We start from the raw sequence: 27,151 nt of genomic DNA on the forward strand, positions 1-27,151 counted from the left end.
TATGTGTATTTTTTATAATATTGTCTTAAAAGTTTCTGTACTATATATATATATATATATATATATATATATACACATAAAACTGGAAATTAGGTTTCAGTTATTGAAACTTCTCATACATTGAAAGTAACACTGATTTTGTTATAAAAGTACTACAGGAGAAAATTGGAGTTTTAAATGTCTAATTGTTATATTTACTGTTGAAGAATTGTTAAATAACAATACATATTTGTAAGCATTTTTAGAAATGAAAAAATAAAAAGCTATTTCATTCTATCTACTGAAGACAATTACAGACCTATCTTTGTGAAATTGGTTTTAGTATTTACAAGTTTTAATATCTTGACAGATATGGATACAGTCCCCTCACAACTCTACTGGTTACTTCACTATTTATGGGGATGAATCTCTCCATAATGACCACTTTAATGCACGTTTGATCACAGGTGACACAGCACAGACGTATGCACGCACAGGCTACCTAGGATTTTTAAGAAGAACTGAGTCTGTACAAGCAGATGGTGGTGAGAAACTTTTAAAAAATCTGATATCTCATTTAATTATTTAGTAGTTTGTAGAAATAATAATCTTTCTATAATTATATTTTACAATCCATTAAAATGCTAAAATGTGAAGATGCTTTTTTTTTTATAAGAATTCTCGTAAATGATCCTAACAACATACTGCATCCATTACTATGTGTGCTGAAAAACCAAATGCATTCTCAGAGACATAGTAAGTAGTGAAATGTATTAAAACGTTGTCAGTTGCCAAAATTATTTTGTTATATCTACTATAGTTTTAAGTGATGTCACCTCTGTTGAACTGATTATATGGAATGTAACACTATGAAGCTTTATATGATTACAGTATTAGAAATTCCTATTATTCATATTAGCAACCTATTTGTACTGATGGTTTACCTCCAAAACATTTTACAGTTTGATACTTATTTGTACACCTTCTAGTTGTTGCTGATAGATCTTAAAGCAAATGTTGTTTTACTGTATACAGAAGAAAGTTTTAAACCATGAAACTTAATATATCAAAATAACTATAAATTTTGGAAAAAGCCATATAACCATATAGAAGAAATTGAAACTATTAAAAGTCTTAGTAAAAAACAACAGTTATTATAAAACTAGGTAAAGGAAACAAGGTAGTGATACCAATTAAAACTGGGTAACATCAACTTGGCAAGAAAATAATTCATGATATTACTAAGTTTAAGAAATTGGTTAAGGGGTCCTATATCAGTAAAGGATAAAATTACAGAGATATCTGCTTAAGTTCAAGAAGGATAACTTGATATAAGTGGTTTTGAAAGACTGTGTCACTTACAGCCTACCAAAATCCATAAAGTCAATATTCCTGTAAGGCCAATAATTTCCAGTATTAGTACTTACAACCATGACTTATCGGACATTTTAATCACAGTTTTCATAGCATGTATACGTAATTAGTTTGCATGAAAAGTAATTTTGATTTGTCTAAGGAAGTTCAAAATTTAAAGTTTGATGACATTTGCCTGGCCAGCTTTGGTGTTGAATCATTGTACATCAACATTCTATTGAAAGAAAATATTGTTTTATGTTGTAATACAGTTTTATTCAGAAGAGAGCACTGTAAATGGAGTTCATAAAAATGTGTTTTCAAAAGTAATGTCATTTGCTGTAAAAGAATTTCATTTCATTTGTAATGAGTGTATGTATGACAAGATTTATAGGGCCAGTGTAGGTTCTAGACAAATGCTGGCAATGGCTAACCTTTTCTTATACCTTTATGAAAAGCAATGATTCGATAAATGTCCAAATAAAATCAAACTGCTATACTATAGATATTATAGGGGTGACACTTTTACCATATTTAAGTCTAGAGAGCAAGAGGAACTTTTTTATTTGCAATATCTAAGCTCTTAACATCATATCACATTAAAAAAAATCCTATGACACTGCTTGCCTATCACACTTATTGTAAGTAATAACAATTTATTACAAATAATGAAATTAATAACAATTTATTACAAATAATGAAATTAATAACAATTTATTATAAATAATAAAATTAATAACAATTTATTATAAATAATAAAATTAATAACAATTTATTATAAATAATGAAATTAATAACAATTTATGATAAATAATGAAATTAATAACAATTTATTATAAATAATGAAATTAATAACAATTTATGATAAATAATGAAATTAATACAAAAAATAGACAAGGGATAAAACATTTGAGCTACACTCCATAAAATTACCTTCCCTACTGTACCAAATAAAACTAACATGCATTTTATGAGTCAACCATAAATTTTTTATTTTTAGTTTTAAGAATAAAATCAAAATCTGAAAAGGTGGTTCATTGTGTATTAATTTCAATGTTATGGCTTTGCCAAGAAGTTCATAGGATCTACCAGTAGGTGGTGAAACATTCATAAACATACACAGAATAGACTAGGTATTTTGTTCAGTATTATGGAGCATGTTTTCCCTGTATGTAATTTTGGGGTTACTGGTAATGATTTTAGAATATCAAATAGACCTGATGATGTACGTTAGTTATTGATAAGAGAAAGTCTGCTGATTGCCAAGTTGAAGTCATCTTTAACCCTTTCACTGCGGCTGGGACAAGTATTTCCCACTGCACTTGAAAACGTGTGTCCCAGCTTCAGTAAATGGGTTAAACCAACAAGAGTTGGCCTATACTTTATGCATCAAACTATATATTACTTTATTAAATTTGCTTATCATGTACGAATGAAAATTTAGAATAGTGTGTGTATTACTAAAAATTCGGTAATTTATTTTAGAGATTCCATTAATTGTGACCGTAATATTTTGTGATAATTGACTGAATTGAAAAAAACAAACTAGAAAAATATTCTATAAATTTGTTTATTAAATAATATCCCCCCTCCCTTCTTTTTCTTCTGGAAATTGAGTAAGGAGACAGAATTAAAACATTCCTTGGGTTACTTTTTCAGAACTTCATGATGCAGTGTTTGTAGTAGGATCTCTTGATGAAACAGTTATGTTGCGAGGCATGAGGTATCATCCAATTGACATAGAAAATAGTGTTTTACGCTGTCACAAAAAGATATCTGAGTGGTGAGTTACATATTTCTAAAGATGTTTATTTTTAACAAACCAGACTCTTTGTAGTGGTGAACTGCATTTGATGCGTATGTTTTTTGAATTGGCTTTCAATCATACTTACCATAAGTAGCATATATGCATTTAAGTATTTGAAGAACAAATAACATTACTGCTACATATTTATTTTCCTATGTCCAGGCTCACTGATGAAGACTGGAATTCCTCATAACTTTTCTAACTCATCAGTGAGGTGGCAGGTATACAAATATACTGGACTTTATATTCCTGGAATGAAATTTACAATTTAAATGATCAGAAAGAAAAAGTACTTATCTAGTAGTTTGTCTGCTAAAACATATTGAAAATCAGATCAGTAGCACTCATGCTATTAATTTTTCTAATTTCTATATATATTATCATTAATAAAGGTTTACTCATGGGTAGTAAAAGACAGTTCAAACACCTTACAAACACACTACAGGTCCCCCAGTGGCACAGCGGTATGTCTGCGGACTTGCAATGCTAGAATCTGGGTTTCGATACCCGTGGTGGGCAGAGCACAGATAGCCCATTGTTTAGCTCTATGCTCAATTACAAACAAACTACAGAAGTCAAATAAATTGGGTTTTGTCAAAAATGCTTTAATTTTGAAATTACCAATGAAATAGAGTGGAATACTTAATTGTTATATCAGCCTGGTTATAAAAACTATTGTTAAAAAATTACTTTCTTTTCAAAAACTAAGCTTTTATAGTGGAATTTCAGTGTTTTAGAAAAGATTGCAGTCAAATCTTTTAGGAAAAGTGTATTATTTCTACCATTTTTTATATTTGTGCTTACTCTTATTCAGAAGCTTAAGTTTCTTAAAATGAAATATTTTGTGTTTCTTCAGTGCTGTTTTCACTTGGACCAACCTTTTAGTTGTGGTAGTAGAGCTTGATGGAAATGAGAATGAGGCTCTTGATCTAGTACCTCTAGTGACCAACGTAGTCTTGGAAGAACATCAGCTTATTGTTGGTGTGGTTGTTGTGGTGGACCCTGGTGTCGTTCCAATCAACTCTCGAGGAGAAAAGCAACGGATGCATCTCCGAGATGGGTTTCTTGCTGACCAGCTTGATCCAATCTACGTGGCATACAACATGTGACTACTTGACCGGTCTTCATGGGTTCGATGGCAAGATTTTGTGACGAGTCAGTAATGTATGTGACTGTTTGACCAGTCTGTGTCTGCTTTGTATAAATAGTATGATGTTTTGATCACTTGACCATTTAATGGTTTGGAAGAAAGATTTACAAAATATGGAAAAGTGTAACTAGTATTGTATACTATAGCCACCTCAAAACTGCTTGGTCATTATGTAGCATTTATGAGTAAATGACTTGAGGTGTACAACCTATGAAGGCTTGGTTGGCCAACACATCATAAACAGTTGTTTAACCTAGCTATGTGTCATCTGATCTATATTGACAATTCAATATCAGTTTTAATAATATATCTAATTTTCAACCAAGTGAGATAGTTAAGTGTCAGTTAGCCCAAATACAAGCTACCCTGGGGTAACACACAGATTGCTGTGGCATGAGAAGTTGAATAAATGTTATGATTAGTAGGCCAGATCATCATGAGGCCTAGTCTCCTTCAAATGATCTGAAAAAGCTAAATTATCAGGGGTTAATATGAAAGACACGGTTGCTGTTTTCTCATTTTATGATAACATATGCAGAAAGAGAGAATCTGGAATTAAAAGTATCAATAATTGATACAGTAGAGGACAGGTAAGCTGTGCACGATTCTTTATGGGGCACAACAAAGCAAGAATTAAGATGTCATATTATAGAATTACTCATGCCTATCAAACAATTCAGGTAGCTTTCCAAATGCTTTATTTCTGAGAACAAATGGGGTTGAACCCAAAATAACTTTACATGAAAGTTCTTTACAATCCCCATTAATACATCCTTTCTTTGCAAAACAGATTTTCAGGTATTTTACATATCAAGGAAAACTACATAGAAACTTATTTATCCTTCTAGTACTGCTATGTGCATATATGGTATTTAACCTGTGTTTGTTGTTGTAAGATGTGTAAGGTTACATTAGAACCTTACGTAAAAAATTTAAAAAATTGACTATTGGCTGCCCAAGTATGTAAGGGAAATACGAACAATTATTTTAAGCCTCAATATATTTAATTGTTATACAACTTTTGTGGCTTTTCATTTTTTTGTATCCATGTTGTTTTAGATAGGAACTTCTTTTTTCATCTGCTGTGTTGTATATCACTATTGATCCTTTGGATTGGTATTTAATATTGATTCTTCTTAGTAAGAAAAACCAGGTGTATTTTGTGTTTCAGTTCATTTGTAGGCCAGTTTAGTCACTGCAGGGACTGAAAATGTTCTCTATAGTTTAACAAGATTCCTATGCTTCGTTAATGTGAGTTTTCACTTTTCAACTCTTAATGTTTGTGTAACTTTTGTATTGCATAAGGAATCAGTGAAGACATTTAAATTTTTAAGTCAGATACTGAAAGAAAATGTTAAAAGTTTTATGTAGTTTAAGACTAGTTGTTGACAGAGAATACATATTTAAGAAAATATAAACCTGAAAAGTTAAAAACTATGAAACACTAGAAGAAATTTCGAAAAATGTTAAGAAATGAAGCTTTTTGACTTTACTTTTAGTACTAGGTCAGTCAAGAGATGGTAAAAATACTGTAATAGCAAATAGTTTATAAACATTTTAATGCAAGTTCTTATTCGTAACAAATTTACCTCATTTATCATTGTAAAATGTGGACCAAGTAAATTGGTAACATAATCAAGTAAAATTATGAAATTAAAAAAAAAAATGGCATTCAAGCTTCAGATAGAGCATTTCTAGGTCTGTCTGTGAATTTTCAGATATTGGATCATTGTTATTTAGTTTACACCATTTTCATTTTTAATGTTTTTATTACATCCACACTATGAAACTTAATACTTCATTTAACCTCTCGTAATAAAAAATTTAGAACTGATAACACTTAATACTCATATCACATTATTTGTGGTCTTTTTTTTTGTGTTTGGCTTAGATTGACTGCATCTGTAGGTGCTTGAGTTTTTATTTTGCACAGTAAAAGCACATTTTTAGATTTTAACTCATAAAGTTAATCTTTTATTGGATGGTTTTAACATAATTGCTCAAGAAGCAGCCATACACCTACTAATTCATATTTACAAGTGAACATTATATGGTTTATTTCATTTTAATATTGTGTACTAGTATTTCATTTTTGTATGAGAATCAAATTTTTTGTATAAGTTAACCTTAGATGTACGTGGTGAATTGCTAACGAATTTTATTAGAGTTAACCAACAACATTTTTAGTATACACGTGCATGTTCAGTAAGTAGAAAAAAAAAGGTAACTGCTAGCCCTAAAATGACTGTCATAACAACAGTGCTAATGCTGGTTCAGTGTGGTTTTGACTTGAGCAGTTATTGGTGTATAAAGGTTTGTTCTCTGTCATTATGATTTTTGGAGTGGGCTGTTAAGCTTTCAAGACCCAGTAGCTCTAATAACAACTTTGTGATTCCTTGGAAATACTGAATATTTATAAGTGAATGGGTTATAAAACTGAATATTTATACAATTAATTTGTTTGAGTTCAACCATTGAACATTTTACTAAAGAAAAAGGGATTTCTGATGTCATTAAGTGTGGTGACACAAAACTGTATATCATAATTGTATACTTTGATTAACTTACTTGTGTATTGTGCATTATAACATGGTGAATTGATATTTCTGCTCTGATAAAAACCAACCATCGAAACTTCATTTTCTGTATTTTGATTTTATTAATAGTGTACTCACAGCCACTTTTAAATATTATTGTAATAGTAATCTACAGAATGAATATGTATAGAATTGGAAGTGAAACTTGCTTGGTAGCTTAAGCTGTTATGTCTGCTTCATTTTGTATATAGGAGTTTGTAAAAAGAAAAAATAAAAAAAATATTTGAGTGGTTTCAAATCAGAAACCATAAATCTGTAGATGTATATATACAGGTTTATGTGAGGTGGCAGTGTATTTCCTCCAACAAATTTCACATATTGCTCAGTGAATACAGGATGGGGGCTGAATTTTAGTGCTAAAGCTTCAAAAATATTTTTAAGTTGGTACCCAAGTTTCCAGTTTGAAATTTCCCTGTATTGCAGAAGTACCACTACTCAGATATGTGCATATATATATATATATATATGTGGATACATTAAAAAAACAGCTGTCAAGTAGTAATACTGATTGGTGGTGATTCAAAAGTAGAACTTCATAAAGCACAAGTTACTATATATTGATGTTGTTGTTTACTCATGCTTGACACTTATGTCATAATTATACTTATCTGTTAACACAAGATTAAAGTGTTTAACAGCTAAAATAATAACTTTAACTACAAATATTGAAATAAATCTAAAATAAATCCATTTTATTGAATAATGTTTGTTGTTGAAAAAAAATTAGGAATTCCTTGTAAACAGAGTATTATATCTTAAGTGGGCCAGAAGTGTCCAGTGCTGTGTGGTTGTGTAAAATTTAGATAAAAGTGAATGTTAAGGAAATATGTTTGTGCGTGACATTTAACTTTACAAGTATTTGGGATAAAACAAGATTTAAAGGCATGGAAGCTATTTGCCCATTTGACTCTTGAAGTATAGAGTTTGGAGACAAAGAGCAAAGCAGCCCACACACAGTGTGTTGTGTAATAAACTTCTTTTTCTTAAATGGTTCATTGAATTTCTTACCACAAATATTTTATGTCACAAAAAGTACTATAGAAGTTAATTTCAAAATTTATTTAAGTTATAAAATTACACAAAGTATTGACACGTATTGTGCAAGTATAACGTTTTAAAGCAACTTCCTCGCATGTCACGCTTGTTGATTTTTAGTACCAACATTTTCTCAGGGACTGTAAAAATATTTTGGTAGTTTTTAACAAGTAGTCCATCTCAACCCTATTTAAGCCTAGAAGAGTTGTGGGGAAATTTTTTCCATTTCTTTACCAGAAGTCTGGTGAGCGAGATAGACTAGGTTCTTCACTAAAGCTGGTCCCATGTCTACAAGCTCTAGAGGGGTGGAAGTTCAAAAAACGAAATGGTGGAGAGTCCATTCTTATAGTAGTTTTTCTTTCAAGATAGGCAGTAACAATAGGCAAAGTGTGGGAAGAAATTCACTCCAATGAGCATGTGTACATAATCAATAATGGTGATATAGGTTATAGGATTGACATTCTGGCAAAAATTGTCAAGCATTTCAGTAGTGCTATTGGTCACTTAACTTTGATAGATGAAAATTCTTATTCTCTAAAGTACACATGTAGTCACTGCCTGCTGCTGTAAACAGTAGATTATTGTGAGAATAAACTGGCCAAGTATTCTCTGTAGAACCTGTGGGATTAGCTTCAGGAGCAGAATTCATGTCTACCTCATTCCTCAGAAACTCTTGATAAGAAAGTTGGAAAACAATCCTCAGAATTTCATCATAGAAAAAGGATATGTAGCAACATTATAAAGTTATGTTGACCACTTGTGATTTACATAAATATTCAAAGAACTTAATCTTTGATAGTCCAAAGCCGTGTTGTTACTGCGAACACATTCAGACTAGAGCTAGGACAGGAGAATTTTAATTTTCCCTTTAAAAAACCAACATACTTTAGTCACTTGCACCATATATGTTACAACAATGGCACGTAGATTGAAATAAGTGATCATTTCTGAAACATAAGCTGCAGTTAGTTCTTTAAACCACTGGTTCACAACCATTATCACTCCAGGAGCTACCATAATATTTTTTGAAACACTTAAGAACTGTTATGAGTACATAAACTTATTATTTTTCTTCTTAGCTTCTTCGCAAAGCTCTGAGGCTTATTTGGTTTACAACAAACCAGAAAGGAGGAGGTAAATTGCATGGAAAGCAAATATTTCACAAAACATTTTTCTTTATTTTTTTCCACTCGGGACATTTCTGTATACCTGCAAAAAGGTTATCCATGAACCAATGGTCAGGAAATGCTGCTTTAAGCAACTATCAAACATGCACTTCTTTATCAGATTTACTATCATTATGAAATATGAGAACATTTCTTTCAAGTCTTTGAAAGTTATAATTCACTTCAACACAAACACATACTTCATCAATAAGCTTAACATTTGTGATATAATTAAAGTACAATGTTTTTTTTCTTCTATTTTTCTTCTTAAATTTGCCCTTTTCTGATATTAAACAAAATGTCTGTGTAAAGCTACCATTTCTGATTATTCTTTTGTCTTTTTTTGCCACCCAAAAGGCTTTTGGTTTGACATCAGAACTTGTCAGTTGAGCTAGATGATGAGAGACAAAAGTTAAGCATATTGGTTGCTACTTCTCTTGCCAACTTTTAACAGTTTTATATTATTCATTGCATGGCAAACACAATTATTTCATAGGATTAAAGGTCTATAAATTACTGTTGTTTAGATCATATCTTTGATAAATAAACCCTAATATCAAATATGACAAAGATTAAAGCTACCAATCTCTAAATTTTTATAGTCCCCTTTTGATACACAGATGACACTGATCAGCAGCTATCAATCTGTTCCTTGTCAAACTACTGTATAAATGATGATAAAGCTTTCATTTTAACAAATAACTTTAACTACATGTACATATATTTTTAGCATCAAATCATATCTAGTGACTGAACATCCAAAAAGTAAAGCAGTCAATTACAATTCTTCACTGTGACTAATGTAGCTGAGTGTCCACATTTTCACACACACACCTTTAAGTGTCTTGGTTTAACATTAAAATGCACCAAAATGAGTTAAATGGAGTAAACTATAATTGCTTCACCTAATTAAGCAAGAAGAATTTCATACATTTGGAAGCATGAACTCAAAATGTAAATTTAAACTTACGTAGAAGCATTCTAAATGTTGTTTTTTTTTAAATTAAATCTTAAAAAGCTGTAACATTTGATGAAATATTAATTAAATTTTAACAGGATTATTTGTGAAAGTTGTTTTTATTACATATCTTGCCTCCTTGGATTACCTTTAATATTGTAGGACTATTATGTACGTTGAATGATTTATTACATAGTATGCAGTGATAGTATGTAACAAAAATAAAGTTTACCTTATAAAAATAATAATGTCAACAAAATTGGTTGTGAAAGGTTTTCACATACCAAAATTAAACAATGTTTTTTTTATGATCATTAATATAGTCTTAGACTGAAATAAAGTTAGCATTTTTGTTTGCATAGCAGTACGATTGTACCGCATGATGTATATTTGCTTATACTAAAATCTTCAGGATAAAACTACACATCATGCTTGATATCTGTAATAATTCACATTCATCATGCTCATTGTTGAACCATCTTTGGATAACAAAACTATATAACATTCAAAGTTTTATTGTATGTTATCTTTAGCATTTATCAAGATGAACATTCCTTAATGGTTTTCAAACTAAACCCAAAACTCGAGCACTTTCGAATAGTTCGCTGTTATTCTTCAGGAGAATATATGGTCTCATTTGAAAACCATTACAACTTCTGTATGTGATCCTGTATGCTTTCTTAATGAAAATTCCTTAACTCAGTCTTATATCAATTTGAATATGTGACTTGTGTTAGATGGCTGTACATGTGACATTTTTACTGCATTAATATTGCACTTGAATGTATAATTTATTTTAGTCAGTAACCTGAAGCTCAATTATATGTACTATACACACAAGTTATTAACCGCAGCAGTAAAGCAAATTAAACCATTTTTATCACTAAACTCGTTTGTGATTAAGAAAGAAATCATTTGATAAGTTTGTAGTCATTGAGTGCATTTAATAACATCAGTCTTTCAAGAGGGTAATTTATAATTTCTTTACATTACCAGATAAGATTATTATAGTAGTAGTTTTCATTCATACTACTTAATATGCAACATGTACAAGTTTAGACTTGCACTGTAGTAAACTCTTACCACACAAACAAAAAATATAATTAATATTTACAAAGCATTTCTAAAGGGTTAGGGTTTTTAGAAACCGAGTCTTTTTTTTTTTATTGTTCTTTGGCACCATTTCAAACTTGGACCCTTCCCTTAATCTTTTGATTCTGAAGATCAGTCCTAAACTCATTTCTTCACTATTGGACTGTCTTTTTATATTGAAAAACAGCATCCTACCATTCACTTATTGGATCTGTCGTTTTGGTATCAAAGGCCTAAACTATCCTATTCACTACTGGATCAATTTGTTTTTATATGGATAAACAATTATCAGTACCCTTTCCTGTTAACAATTGTCATAGGAGATGAATTGATTTCTGAATTTGTTAACATTAAAAGTAATACACTCTTGTAAAATTAAAGGATACTTAACACTTCTTGTAAATGAATGAAATGAAACTTATGGTTTGAATTAAGACTTTTGTGACCAATATTATAGAATAATTATTTAAAGTACTTCCTTTGCTCTGAAGATTTATCTTAAACTGAAACTCAAGAGTCATTTATACAGAAATTGACATGTTTTGGCAGCAATTTTGAGCAAAAGAAAATATGCTAGACCAATTTCTCATATAAAATTACATGAGTTTAGGGTTCAATCTCTTGCTTCAAAAAATACAAAACTCCAAAAACATGATGTTGATGAAAAGTCTTCCCAAAGCAAAGATATTTTAACCTTGAATTGCTCAATAAGCATGTTTTCCAACATTTTCATGACATCTAGGACACACTGTACACTCGGTGGTATTCCACCAAAATATACTCACTTTCAAACAAAGATTTCTCTGCAAGAGTTGAATTGTTGAGTACAGATGTTATATTGTTTGAAAGTTCTATCACTAAGTTATAGTTGAAAGAACAATTTTAGTTCATTTTATAGTTTGGTAGATATCCTGATAATCAAAGCAGCCACTAATTTCTGTATAGCTGACTCCCAATTTTAGGGTTAAATATTATCGAACCAAAGTAATATATCATCCGTCTTGTAATTCTTAACTAAATGTACTGTGCACAAATGTAACAGTTGTAAGGATTGTTAATGTAATAATTGCATTCCAGCTTACCATATGAAATTTTAGAAGAAAAATATATAAAAAAGGAACACTTTCGTTATATGCTGTATGAAGTTAGCAAAACAAAACAGGAAAGTGTGAAGAGTGTGGTCAAAGGAATTAATCATAACATAAAACCATCTTTAAATCAATATATATCAAATAAACAGGTAAAAAAAAAAAGTCTTTGCTTAGCTTTTGGCCACTTTTGAATTAAAACTTTTATTAGTTTTTTTCTTACTTTTGGCTCACCAGCCTTCTTTATCTTTGCAGTAGTAGTTACTGAATAATATTTGCTTTGAATTCATTTTTACTTAATTTGTCTAACTTTTTAACAACAAAGCTGCTTACATGCTGATATCCTTTACACGTTGCTTGGTATTTTAATTACTCATTATTTAAAAACAACAGTAAGTTAGGAGGAACTGAAATTATATCACAAATAATTACATAGTTATACAAAGATATGCATGAAGAATCAATACCAAGCTGCATAATACAAACCTTACATGGTTTCTGTATGACACAGAGATACCACCCTAAACGGATGTAATACCTATCACCTCTATAACTAGGTGATGCTGATATAATACTGAAATCACATTTCATTAGAGTCGACACTAGAGGTGTAATGCCTCAACCATATATCACTGTATGTTGTACTGCTACAAAATAATGTCAGTAAAATGCCTTCATCAGATGACATCAATATAGTAGTAACCATCACTGGTTTTCAATACTTCGTATTAGCAAAACATTGTATCTATGGGCTATCACAAGGCCTCTCTTCTGCTAGACATAATAAAGCTTGTTGCAGTTCTTGCTGCATTTCTTCAGAATTTGGAGCCTCAGATATTACCCATGAATCATCAGTGCTTTCAAGTTTTTCTCGACACAATGGACAAGTGTTGTGGGATACATTCCTAAAAGAAATAACTAGTGAAATCTGGCATCTTCTTATAATTCTGTACTCCATTACAAAGTAAATATGTTTCTACACGTTTAGAGTAGTATTTAACAACTGACAAAAATATGCTTAAAAATATTATTTGGTCTGTTCTTTGGAGTACTTAACTAGTCCCTCATACTTATAACTGACAAAAAAAATCAGATTTTTTAAATTTCACACAATTGTAACATTGTAGCCAAGAAAAAGAATAAAGTTACTAAAAAAAATGCTAAATTACATTTGTTGATATTAAACATGCAATTGAGAGGTCATATATATACACACACAAACATTGAAAAGTTCGTTTTTGTACTTTTTTTTTTCTTTTTAGATATTAGTACCTGTGTATGGTGTTTTGAGATGTCTTATTGACACAATGATCCTATATTTATATAGGTATTTCAAAAGTATACAGCATTGATACTACAAATGTATTCTTGTGAATTATTTAACTAGTCAAGTTGTTTCAAAAACGAAAGAATAAAAGTGAAACCCAATCTACCACTTGTCACTATGTTTTGGGGAGTTTCACACTCATCAGTAACTCCAGACAGGAATAAAGAGTAGGTTTCATATGGTGTATTATATGTAGGTGTAAAGTTAAAGACATCATAAATATACTATATACTCCACTACTATACAAAACCTAGTCTTATTATTTTTAATTGTCCTTGTTCAAGGTTATTGACGAGGGGTAAAATTTCCCAAAACCAGTATAACTCAGTTACAAGTGGTAAATCAAATGATAGATTAGGCTTCACATTCATTCTGTTTTCTAGTTAGTAAGAAGTCATTTGCTAACATTTATCCTATAATAACACATAAAATAACCCCTACTGCCAGCACGCTTTAGCATTATACAAATATTAAACTAATAAACAATTTAGGATATCTATTTTAGTCAGTGTTGAATGAATCTGAGTTTTTAAATAGCTATGCCATTCTGGCTGTTCAAAAAATCTAATAATATTTTTGATATTAAGATCACTTGCCACTGTTCAATACAGCGTATACAATAGCTATGAGCACAAGGCAAAGTAGTTTCTGGTTTTCTCTCCATACATATACAACATTCATCCAGGTCAGTGGCTATGTCCGTCACAGCAGTAATTCTAAAGATGAAATAGAATAGAAGACAGTTTTGTGAGTCTTCAAAACCCAAGTTCATAGAAATATGTTTGAATAAAACAGATATAAGTTGAAAAAACATTATACAGATACTTTAACAATAGTCTTCAGCCACAAAAAAAATCAACATTTTCCAATTTCACTATCTCCAATATTTTCTAATTACAAAATTAATACAGTAAATATTGAAATCTAACTTTAAATAAAGATGATTGTTATATTTTTACATAAACAGTGACAGCTTGAAAACGTGGATTTGAAGGTTTTCTGCCTTTTATCAATTGCATTTTTTAAGATATGTAATTTAAAAGAAAATTGTCTCTACATTTTTTATCTAAAAACTAAACTTCACTTAAAGTCTACAAACCACATAGAAGTTTCCATGCATAAAATATTAAGCAGGTATAAGGTGATAAACCTCAACAAAATTCAAGACACACTAAAGCACTGTTCACAACATGCTGAAGAATATAACATGTAAAGCCACAACTTATGTTAACCATAAGTTTGCTTAAGTTTTATAAGCATTAAGTATTGGATTACAGGTTAGATACCAATTTATTTTATTTTGAAGTAAGTATTAACTAATCAATGAGACTTTTATATGTTTCTTTTTTTAAATGTATAAACCTTTCCTTCCAATAATTAATCAATCACTTAATTAATTTCCAAGGTAAAACCTACCCTAAGAATCATCTAATGCTTAAAAATACAGCTGATAAGATGCATTATGTGATGATTTACTACAAATACTCTTGCAACTAAAACCAAATTATGTAATAAAGAGAAACAGTATAACCCTGAACTCTTGAAATTAAATTAAATGCAGATATTTTATCAAATGTTGTTTGAGGATTTAATTAACCAAATAATGAATGAAAAACATCTGTGAATTTGATCCATAATCCCATGTTCATTAGGAGTTTAAAATGTTGTAGCTATTGTTTTATAAATTACTTTAAAAACAAATAGGTTACAAATACAGTACATTTTTTATGAAGTATGTGTATTATACAAATTACTTCTTTCATTCAAAACTACCTAAAAATGATCAAAATATATTCATTCAATGTAAGTTTGTCCTAAACTTCATACTGACACATTGCTTCCATTCATTCAGTCATAATAGACTGTATCTCAAGTACCTTAGTTGGAGATCTTTATAACAGGAAAGTGTATTTCATATTTCAAAAGAAAACTAGATGTATGGAGAGACCATGTTCAGAACTGTTATTTACAATCATATGGTAAAAATTAATTATGATATATATTGAAACTATAAGATCTCTTCTGCACAGACTGTTTGTATGCACCTTTCAAAATCTTGATTTATTTGGATAATACTACTGTGAATTCTAAGGCAATGAAAGCAATTATTATCTACTACTGTCAAAAACTTACATGTTCATTAATTGTAAATTTTCCACAAACTTCACACAGATATATCACTCTCATTCATTCAGCCATAATACACTGTGCTTCCAGTACCTTCCTTTGAAATTGTTATAAATTTATCTCCATAACAGTTCTTGATTATTGATTTCCTAGAAGTGTCAGCATCAGTCAATGTTTACAAAATTGTTAACAAGAATTCAAAACAGGCAGACTTATCTTTGAAATATGAAAAGCCTTTCTTTGTTGAGTTGCTCTCATGCTGTCAACAAACATATGACTAAAGTTTTTAATATCTTTGACACAATGCACAGCACTTGTCAACTTACCAATAGTTCTCTACTCTCTCACAAAACATGTTGCACTTGTGTCAGAAGGATGTATATAATTTCTGGTTTCCCATCATAATTCAGACTTTCTTGTTCACAATTGTGCTGCTAACTTCCCTCAATTCAAGTTCACAAGTCATTTACTACTACTGCAAACGTTTCTACCAATACTGGAATTTTTACAACTTATCATGCAGCCTTACTCGTATAGTCTGCCTCCAGTATGCAGAGTTTCTGTGGTTGTATTACTGGCCCTTATCGAACTGTTTTTGATTTATTGTATTACCTGCTTTGACTGATCTTTTATTTTCATTCAGAGGAACACTTTTATGTTTTCTCAAGGTTTGTCATTGTTATCTTGTACATGCTGAATTTCATATAAGATCTTGGAAAAAGTTGTTTATACTTTATGACTAATCATGCTCATTGGATCTTGCTCTGGCTACATTAACAGCGGCTTGTGCAATTGATCTGTGTTGTTTACCATGATATTCCTGAACACAATAGTTGTGAATCTGGGTTATATCTAATCAGTTACATATTACCTCTAGTTCTGATTCTTCAAGTCAGATGGAGCCCCTAACAGGCGAGTTATTCTCTGTTACCTGCTTATTTAACACTTGGGTTCACATCACTTTTGCACATGGTAACCCGCACATTATTTTATGTTCCGACAATCCATTTAACAGTTACAGGGGAGTCTAGAGTCATGAAATAATTCGGTTATAAAAACATGGTCTGTTTAAAATATAATAATACTCTAGGACTTGGCTGACCTCATCAGATGTGAATGTAGGGGATTTTTGCCCCACAAGCATGTCCAGTCATTAGCTGTTACTGGTCTACTCCTCTAAGAATCTCCCACTACAGGTATACAGGACAATGCATTGTGATCTAATTCTCACTACATGTTATGCCACCATCTGAGAATGTGTCAGTTTCAATGGGAAATACATACCACCTAACTCCTCTTTTTATATATTATATAAAGGGTAATGAGGACAAGAAAGTATCCTGCTGAGACCTCTTTTGGTTCAGTCTCTTATGAGGCTGGTTCATTCCACTCATTTTCTCATGAATGCAGCTCATTAAATTTACTCTGGTTCTAGATTCTCTTCTTCTCTGCTTGATCACATTTTCAATTGTTGTGGTCCAGGTTATTACTTATCTATCTAAGGTCCCAAAGTTTGTTGGTCCTTACAACTCTCTCCAGCTCCCTCCTCCATCTCAATGTGGGTGTTATGGCTTTTTGTATTTCAAAGGTAAGTCTGTCTCTTTTTAAGTTTTATATTTTAAGAATTAAAATGAACTTCAAACAGGTACTTACCTCTAAAATACACTCCTACCTACAACTGAGAGGATATGGTTACCATCACGACTGCAACTACAAATTTTGGATTATGGTCGGAAAGTAGAGCTTATACTGAGGGTTGAGTATCTTATATTAAAATTATTTTAAATATGCAAATCAGCTAAGTCATGTAACAACCATAGTTGATGTAAAGTTTGGTGGAATGGCAAGTATCAGATCTACATTCTGACTTTGTTTGGCATTTTGTAGGTAATGTGATGCCACCTAAAACTGATCATTTTTGGGAAGGGTATGTGGATCATAAAGATCATGAGAATTTCCAATTTCTCTTATGCTTAATGGCATTGGAAAACAATGGAATAAAGATCATCTTGGAGCACTAGCATCATCCAGAAAAAGACTACCAACAAGTCATACACCAGCTATGGCATCTTACAACAATCAAAAATCCACAAATATAAAGGTCATTGGCAAAAGATATTCATGTATCTCTGGCAATAGTACACAATATAATCAAAAAAAGATCTCAATCTGGAAAAGCAACACAAACTACATATACACTTGTTGCTTTCACAATATATATGTTCAACTGTTACATACCTCCAGCAGCTGGAGAATAAAACAGGTATTCATGCTATTTGATATGAAGACATACCAGTCAGGTTACTGGATGCAGTGCCTATACAGATTTCCATGTAATTGGATTATTAAATTGGCACTGCGTAACACTATATATATCATGGAAAAATTTTAGAGAGGAGTGGTTTGCTTTGGAAATGACAGACTTGTATTCCAGATTTTAAAAAAATTGCATCTGATCTAGAAAATGGTTATCAAAAAATGGGATTCCTCCCTATGGCCCTGGGATTTCACACATCATGTGAACAACTACTCCTAACCTTGCCAGATAAGATCATGTTACTGTAAAATGCAGGTTCCAGAAATGTTGCAGAGAATTTTAATGAATGGATAGCAAAAATAAATAAATGACACTTGTTAACGAATGCTACAAATAATAACAACACATTGATGTGTTTGTGCCTTCTACCTACTGGTAAGATTCTTGTTTCATTTGACTTCTGTCTGGTTGTTGGGGCTAGAATGAGAGTTCCAACTACATCCACCCAGGACAAGGGCAAAGTAAAGAATAATGTAATATCACACTTTTAATTTAGACCAAGATGTTATATGGTATCCCATAATCTTTGGATTACTTATGTCAATACTTTTTCCAAATAATGCATACAAGGATAAAAAAAAACACTTCCCAACTCATACTAACTTGCATAAGTATCTGTGTTATCCCCTGAAATGGGCTTATTCAACTCCAGGGAGTAGACAAAGAGTCAAACTAGTAAAGTGTCCATCAAATAGCCATTGCAATATGAAACCTTCAACTAAGCATGTGTAAGTTTATGATCTTTATATATGTGGTACACAAGGATAACTATATGAAGAACACCTACATTGAAACTTGTATATTTCACCTTTATATATATATACACACACAACACATACTGTACTAGTTAAAGAAGGAAGAAATTAGCAGTTATTTCAACTGTGTTGTTTGCGATTCTACGAAATATGACTTTGACTTGGATGTAGAACTATATGAACTAAATTTATGAAAATTTGGCTTATCTTCTTATTTTAATTATTCTTGTTGTAAATGTATAAAAGTAAAATTACTTAGCAATTTATGCATAGCATAACTCAGTAGCATGAAGAATAAATCAAAATGTTTGCCCCAAAAATATTTAAAAATTCTGACCTAAGCTTACATTTACATTGAACGTTTGCATAGTGAGCAATAAAAACAATGTAACAATGAAAAAAGATTAGGCTTTACCCTTAAATATGTTTTTATATATATTTAGGATGGTAAAGTAGGCTTAACTTTACCATGTACTAATGAAATGACTGAGATTAAGACCCGTATGTCACTTGAACATGCTGGGAGAAAATATCTTACTAGTCATCAAAGTTTATTATGCAATAAAGAAAAAACACCTATATTAGAAATATGTTTCAGTATATACCATGGATTTAGATAATGCACAAGAGGTCATCAGTGCACTATTAAGGGTGCTGAACCTGTTGGTTAAACCTAACTTAAAATATTATTCCCAGTTTTTGGTCACTTTATTTAAGGAAATATGTAGAGTTGTTGGAGAAGAGCTACCAGTATTATTCTAGGAGTGGAGGGGATAGGTTGAAATCTCTTGACATGTTTTTGCTGAAGAGGAAAAGGGTTAAAGGGGGCATATTTGAGCATTTTAAAGTTGTTACAGGTTTAGAATCTATAAATACATATGATATTTTCATAAAATAATTTGTAGGCAGTAAGAACAGTAGTCACAAGTTAAAGATATGGAAAACCAGACACAACTTTTGTTAAGGCAGTGTTACGCTTCTAATATGATGGTGGACAGGCTATGAAACAGTTTGCTTTCAAGTGTAACATTGAAAGAGTATAATAGGACATTAAATGAGTATTTTAAGGCTCAGGGTTGGATATAAGATACAGATTTATTTATTTAGCTTGGGGTAGGATGGTAGCAGAAAAGGGGATAGCCTAAACGGGTCAAATGGCTGATTATAATCCCTTGGAAATGAAATGTTGTATAAATGACAAACATCTCATTATGCATATGGGATAGGAAAAATGACTGAAATTTCAATCACACCATATTTTCCTATTCTTTATACACAGACTAAAATAAATACCTTCCACTTACTTAGTAAGAAAGTAGTCTATACCATACCCTAGAATCCAGAAAAACAAAATAATTTGTAGAATATATCACGAAGGTACATATTAAAGATGAACATGATACTGATGATACAGTAAAGAATACTTGAGGGATGAGATAGTCAGTATATTTTGAAGAATGTTGTGCTTAAATGTACACTGATGAGGACTGAAATTACAGTGTTGTTATTTGCTAAAGTTATTGGACATTTTGAATTTTGATACAGATATATGTACAACTTGTAAAAGTTGTTTAATCTTCAGTTGTTTTGAGATAAATCTATCATAAAGATCATTATGTTGTATGTATGTATATATATATAATTTAATTCATAATCAAAGATTCACATCTTCATAAAAACTTCATGTGATATGTCCACAGAAAATAACATGGTGGCCACGCATCAACAAATTGTATGAAATACATTCCACATACAAGTAACACTTGTCATACTTGGAAATACAATCATATTTATCCTTCCAAAACTAGTAAAGAATATATTTTTGTTAAGGTATATTCTGGCAATTATTTAAAAAAAAAGATCCTCATATAGTTATTTTTCTTGTAATGCTTGTTACATCTTCATAAGCCAGATTTGGGAAGGATGTATATTTGAAACAGGAATTTTTAGAAAACCAACTGTCCAGGATAATTCTTATTTTGTGCAGTAAGTCAGGTTTAAATATTCTATAGACTATTATTATACAAGATTATATATATATATACTTGCACCAATCTTTTACCAAAGTTTACATACTACATAGATTTTTCCACCGGACTTATACTTGCCTGTCCTCCTGGAGTGGAATCACATATATTCCTAAGGGTAGTAAAGAGCCTTATACAAGGTATTATGAGTCGAGATATGTCTCCCATGAACATATGTAATAAGAATGATAATTGACATAGACAATTTAAGGACCATGGGATACCACAACCAGCAGTAGTCTTACAATAAAATATGGCCAGCCAGTAAATTAAACTTACACTACAATCATTGTAATGATAAGAATTTTCTTTATCTGTTCCTTACTTGCTGTACAGTTTCGAAATTATTCTCTGCTTAACAGTTCTGGAACCCAAGTTTTGTGGATATTTAATACTTTACTGGTGGACATCAGTACCAGAATACTAAACAATTATAAACTTAGCATTACTTGAGTTAGTTGTAAAATGTAACTTACAGTACTTTTAAAATAAAATTAAATTATTAATGACAAGCTAATTTTCATGAATATATGTAATATCAAAATTTTATTACCATTGAGAAATCACAATAGGAGTGTCATTGTTACATATTTCATTCACAAGCATCAATGTGGGTATGGATAGTGAACAGATTTGAATAATCTTATATGCGTGTATTAGACAAGATTAACTTGTGAAAACTAAAAAATATGCAAAACATTTGCTAACATTTTATGAAAACCTTGCACAGTTTGGTAAGAAATGAAGTTCACATAAATTCCCTCTCTGGCTTTGTCATTATCAATATCACACAAATAAAACAGACAGCTAAAAATACAAATGAATACAATACATACTCATTTAGAATGACAGATGTATTCAAAGAACCTGACCAGATGGAACAGCAATCAGAAGCATATTCATCATATCTTTTAACTTCAGTCTCATCTTCAGAAACTTGCGATGTACTGGTTGAACTAGCCACATGCTCTCTTACTGGATTAACTTGACTAGAAGGTGGAGCTGTACTAGTATAATAGATCATTATCTTATAGACCCGAAGAAACTGTCGAAGATTCAATAGTCTATACGTCTCAATCTTTCCAGATGAAACAATCGTCTAAAACAAAAAATACTAAGAGTTGCATTACATAAAGATAAGCTATTGATTGTCATGGTGATTTTTTTCTCTTACTGATAACAAATTAGGAATGTATTTTAAAAATTAACTGTTTCAGTATTTACTTCCTCTACATATTAACACTTTCACAGGATGTACATGATACACGAAAGAAAATATTCCTAATTACTTGTACGGATTCTATAGATACTAAATTTAAATACTTTACTTACCCTTATACAAGCTATCTGAACAGTACCCTTCCAGAATAATGATGCATCCGTTCCTTTCTTTACAATGAACACAAGCTTTCTACCATACGAATCAGGAATAGACATTGATCTATAACACAATTTTTTATTTATTAATAAAATGAAATTACGAGTTTTAAACATTTTTTGAATAATGAATTAGGGTCAGTCTGTACAAACTATAATAAAAGTACTATTGACATCAACTCTTGCTAACTGTTGGCAAGTTTTGAAAGTTTCTTTTCCTTCATTCCATATTGAAAGTCTTTGTCGGTTACTGTTTTATGGCTCATTTATGTCATGCTTATTATAATGCTTAAATGCACTGAGAATGAATGTTTATTTTTAAGATCAAATTATCATTTTTAGGATTTTATATTAAAATCTTACATTCTGTTCAGTTTCTGAACTTTCCTTAAGAAATCTCCATATGATAACAAGGCTATCTCTTTCAGTACTGATGCACACCTAAGTACTTCATTTTTTATCTCACTCACATGGAGTCCTTGTTCTCCTGAACTGATGGTCTGTCCCATTGTAACTGATGAATAACGACCTGCCATAAAGATTAGAAATTAACTATGCCTTTCAAAGTCATTGTCCAAAATGTAATTAATATATTGTCTATTTATCTTACTACAATTAATGAGAAACAATATCCTATCATTTGAATCTGTCCCTCTGAAAAAAGTTATTCACAAAAGAGCACTGCTTATATGAGGGTTTCTTTACTTGAGAAACATTTAACATGTTAACTGAAGAACATAGAGAATGCCCTGACATGCATTTGTGAGGATTTCTTTATTTGAGGAATTTTTTAAAATGTTAACCGAAGAGCATAATGTCCTGACTTTATTGATTAATACTTCAGCCTTTCTATTTGGTTGATTGATATTAACAAATGCTCAGTTCTACCCTGAAACATTTCAGAAAATTCTATTTTTATGCCCACAACCCCTCCTTAAAATATTCATAATGAAACTTAATTTCTTTCATGTAATGTGTTGTCTCTCTCCAAATGTACAACTCACTGTACTTGTGACTGCTTATTTCTTGTTTAACTATAGTGTAAAACCATTCAGATATATTCTGATAATTACTTTTTAAATTTCATATATACATATATGTTTTATTCCAATAGTATGACAAAACTTAATTACACCAGTGACACATTTCATTAATTCTAATTTTATACATTTGCTTCATATTTAAGAAATAAACTTCAATCACTGCAGGTTTAGATCATCTTAATATGACAATAATTAATAAGCAACAAAAATAAAAGGTGTGATTTGTGCTTAATATGTTTAGCAATTAAGGCTTTGAATAGACGAGTTTTTCAAATGTTAAAAGCAACAGAAGGTCCTCTATCACTTGTATTTATTTTGTTCAGTTTAACACAAACTGTTTAAACTTCAGGCTTATAGATGAGTCCTAACAGAACCTGTGGGTGTGCATGTTAAGTAATGTAACTATGAGGCTTAAATGTGTTATTAGCACACATCTCACCTACTATACTATAACACATAAAAGATAAGGTATTTCAGATAGATGTTTTCAGTCCAAGTAGCATGAAATATCATTGTTTTCAATTCAATGCTACATAAGAACGCTCAACCTATGCAATATTTTGCATGCTTACTGTCCAGCAAAAATTTAAATATTACAGTACAGGACACAAATAGTAGTATGAGTAGTAAAAAGTATCCCCTTGCTAGTAAGGCACTTTTTATCAACTCAAACTACCACACACTAAAGGTAGCACCCTTAACTATATCACATGCTCTGTCAATTATATCCTCCACCCTGCTCCTGGGTTGCATAATCAAATTTGCTGATGATATAACAATACTGGGTGTTACTGACTCTGAGGAAGAGGATACTGCTTTAAAAAATGACTTAGATCATTTGGTGAGTTGGACAAATAAATGGTAGATGGCCTTTAATTTTATAAGTATAATTTTGAGTATTGTGTTCAGTCTTGAGCTCCTTACCTTACGAAGGACATCGGATTGTTGCAAAGAGGGCTAACAGAATGATAACTGGGATGAAAAGATTGTAATACAAGGACAGGTTAAGATCTCTGAAACAGTTTTCTTTTGAAAAGATGAAGAATTAGAAAAGATATGATTAAAGTGTTTAAGATTGCTAATGCAATTGACAATATTTTTTTTTCATATTTAATGGTGAAAATGGTAGGACTAGGCAACACAAATATAAATTTTGACAGGATAGTTTTATATTTCTAACAGTGTAGCTGGCTTTTGGAATGAGTTGACTTTAGTTGTGCTGGCTGCAGTAAACTTAAAAGAGTTTAAGGGAAGACTTGATAAATACTTGAATGATAAGGGCTAGCTTTTGAATTATTTTTAATACTTTAGTTTAATAAATTGGATGGCCTAGATGGAACAACAGGTTCCTTGTTGTCCTTAAATTTTATGTTTATGTTATTCTAGGATCTTGTGAGTGAAAGTAAAGATGAATATGCTATGTCCACCACATTAAATCTGTTATATCCAGTATCAACGAGGCCTTTTGCCCAAGACCAGGGCTCATCAGGTTGGCTGGGAATGATATGTTAGTGGTTTCTTTAATTTTAATTAATGGTTTTAATTTTATATTGTGAAAAAGTGTTCATTCAATCAAAAAAAGTTAACATTGTTCAAAATAATACCATAAAAAACCCTTCTAACCACAGATACTGCATTTGAAAATCAAATAGCATGCCAATTTATTTGAACTCATGTTAATTCATTAGTGCTACATAATTCACACTCATACAGACATCAGTGTTTTAGTCGAAACTTAAATTTTCAAAAGCCATGTAAGAATAGGACAATTTGTTAGCATTGCTGAATATTTAAGTGAACAAAAATAAAGGTTATCTACAATCAGAATGCTAATTTTTGCAAGTTTCAAACTAACAGCGTAAACCATGCTGATGTCAAAAACCATTAACTTCATGATTTATCTTTTGCTGATATAGTTAGTTATAGGTTTTGGTCAAACTAAAGATAGTTTTTATATATAATTAATATTTGTAGAAAAGAAATATACACATTCATATTTGCCACAAAAAGAAAAGAACTTTCTTTTACTTTACACAATTTAAATTTTGATCTTTGGTTAAAACACGTAGTGCTACTGGCAGAGCAAATAAGATTTCAGGTTGTATCTAAAGAAATACAGGATACAAGTCTAAAGAGGGTATAATTTTGTATAGGTCACTGGTTAGGTCTTGATCTTTATACCTTAAGATTGGCACTGAGTTGTTGGAAAGGGTTCAGAGGAGGGATACACGGATGATACCCGGTCTGAAAAGGTTGTTATATGAGGACAAGTTAAGACCTCTTGAAATTGTTTAATCTTAAAAAAAAAAGTTAGAAGGGATCTGATTGAGGTGTTTAAGATTGTTAAGGAAATTGACAGTATAGCTATATCATCTTTTTCCACAGTTAGTGGTGAGAATGGTAGGATGGGGAGGGAACAAATATAAGTTTTCGCAGGATGGAAGTTATCATTAGCTACATCAACTTTACTTTTTTTAACAAGGTGGTTGACTTTCAGAATGGGTTGCCTTCAGTTCTGGTATATATACATATTAAACAGCAGTAGCCTATATAGCAACAAATGCAAACAATGCAAAATAAAAAAAAACTGTAAAAATTGAAATATAAATAAAAACACAATCCAATTTTCTAACAATTTTAAAATTTAATGACCAGTTCGGACTTAAGTAGTAGTAACACTTAACTTAGATGTTAGATTAAATCTATGTCATTCACTCGTTGTTTTTTCAGCTGTCACGCTACTAGTACTACACTGCTCCGAGTGTTAAATTAATAATAATGATAGCATTAATACTAATTTCGTATAAGACTATGACTACAAAGTACAAATACTTCTGTTTCTAAACTTTGTAGTATGAACACCACTGCACTTTGCAAAATACAGGTTCGAGGCTGGTGCTGCTATTAATATTATTATTCTATTATAATTTATACTATATATTTAAACTTTTATAGTGTTAACCGAGTCTTGTTTGTGGTATTAGCATTGTATTATTTTCTTGTGTGTTAAACTCACACTTTTCAGTTAAAGTTTTCGCTAAGTAGCCAAAATAACTCTCTTTCAATAAATAAAAAATGTGAAATAAGGCCTAATCGACATTTTACATTATAATTTATAATATTATTACATCTTAGGTTTATCCTAAGTTAATAATATTAATAGCCGAATGTCCTCTGCTTACATTTAAGTTATAATTACTAAATTGGTATTATAAATCACTTTGTACTTACTCTTTAGTTTTTATTAAGTTTTAAAAAAAAATTGCTGCCTCTGCAAAAACTTTTATTTTTAAGCCTATGCGTTGATAGAAACATAACAACAACATTACGGTTTCATGATGAGATGGTGCAACTTGGTGGCAGCACTATTGAAAATTCATTTGACAAAATATCATAGAAGCGTAGGCTAAGACAGCAACTCATTTTACTACTGTAACGGATTCACAGGTATATATTGTGTTCCAGACAAGTTAAACAAATAAAAGACTCCGAAAGCTTTTTAGCAAGAAATTTCAAGGAATATAGGGAAGCACATTAAAGGTGTTAGACATATAATCAGTGCAAAACAAATTTTGAAAGAAGTACTAGTGAACTTTCTGAGTTATATTTTAGCAGTTAAAGAATATACTACCGATATAATTTTATTTGCTTTTGTCCAAATAAACGTTGAAACACATTTTTTTTATTGAAGGACTGAGAAAGCTTATGACTGATTTTGCAGTTTACTGTAAAACAGTTTGATTCACTACGGTTATTGTTTGTTTTGTATATTTGAGGACGACGATACTTATGAAATCAGTGAGAAACTTTACAATGAGATTAAAATTTCAACTGTTAATGAAGTCATACTTATGGGTGACTTTAATTACAGGCATATAGATTGGGAAATGCTAGAATCAAACTGAGAGGGAGAAAGGCTATTTGAAACTGTTCAAGATGGCTTTCTTCACCAA

The 27,151-nt window shown here is 30.8% G+C and overlaps 2 protein-coding genes across 4 annotated transcripts in view; one reads left to right on the forward strand and one right to left on the reverse strand.

The window, feature by feature from the left end:
- The window catches only part of LOC106457078 (disco-interacting protein 2-like), a 117,514-nt gene extending 109,803 nt beyond the window's left edge, over positions 1–7,711 (forward strand). The window contains 3 exon segments of the mRNA XM_022382894.1: positions 350–524; positions 2,992–3,115; positions 3,996–7,711. Of these exon segments, the coding sequence (XP_022238602.1) occupies positions 350–524; positions 2,992–3,115; positions 3,996–4,248 (552 nt within the window). The 3' untranslated portion in view covers positions 4,249–7,711.
- LOC106457077 (RING finger protein 141-like) lies at positions 6,876–26,481 on the reverse strand. Of its 3 annotated transcripts, XR_002610067.1 has the most exons (7): positions 26,430–26,481; positions 22,519–22,684; positions 22,111–22,219; positions 21,615–21,877; positions 14,149–14,268; positions 12,712–13,130; positions 6,876–9,478 (listed from the first exon to the last, which is right to left on the reverse strand). XR_002610067.1 is itself a non-coding variant. In XM_022382892.1 (6 exons), the coding sequence occupies exons 2-6, from the start codon at positions 22,662–22,664 to the stop codon at positions 12,971–12,973; spliced, it is 798 nt and encodes a 265-aa protein (XP_022238600.1). In that variant the 5' UTR covers positions 22,665–22,684; positions 26,430–26,481; the 3' UTR covers positions 12,509–12,970. The 3 variants fall into 3 exon arrangements, 2 of the variants coding, with proteins under 2 accessions (XP_022238600.1, XP_022238601.1); XM_022382892.1 differs by lacking the exon at positions 6,876–9,478 and having other exon boundaries at positions 12,509–13,130; XM_022382893.1 differs by lacking the exons at positions 6,876–9,478; positions 22,519–22,684 and having other exon boundaries at positions 12,509–13,130; positions 26,430–26,475.
- Positions 26,482–27,151: the final 670 nt, after the last annotated feature.

This window comes from Limulus polyphemus, unplaced genomic scaffold (genome assembly GCF_000517525.1).
Source record: "Limulus polyphemus unplaced genomic scaffold, Limulus_polyphemus-2.1.2 Scaffold289, whole genome shotgun sequence".
NCBI classification, from domain to species: Eukaryota; Metazoa; Arthropoda; class Merostomata; order Xiphosura; family Limulidae; genus Limulus; species Limulus polyphemus.

Bases quoted from the DNA above. Each gene is read 5' to 3' on its own strand.
- LOC106457077 (XM_022382892.1), bottom strand. From the start codon at position 22,664: ATGGGACAGACCATCAGTTCAGGAGAACAAGGACTCCATGTGAGTGAG. The intron at 22,220-22,518 runs GTAAGATTTTAA...ATTGTGTTATAG, and splicing joins GTTCAGAAACTGAACAGAAT to ATCAATGTCTATTCCTGATT. The intron at 13,131-14,148 runs GCAAGTGATCTT...TATTTCTTTTAG, and splicing joins ATACGCTGTATTGAACAGTG to GAATGTATCCCACAACACTT.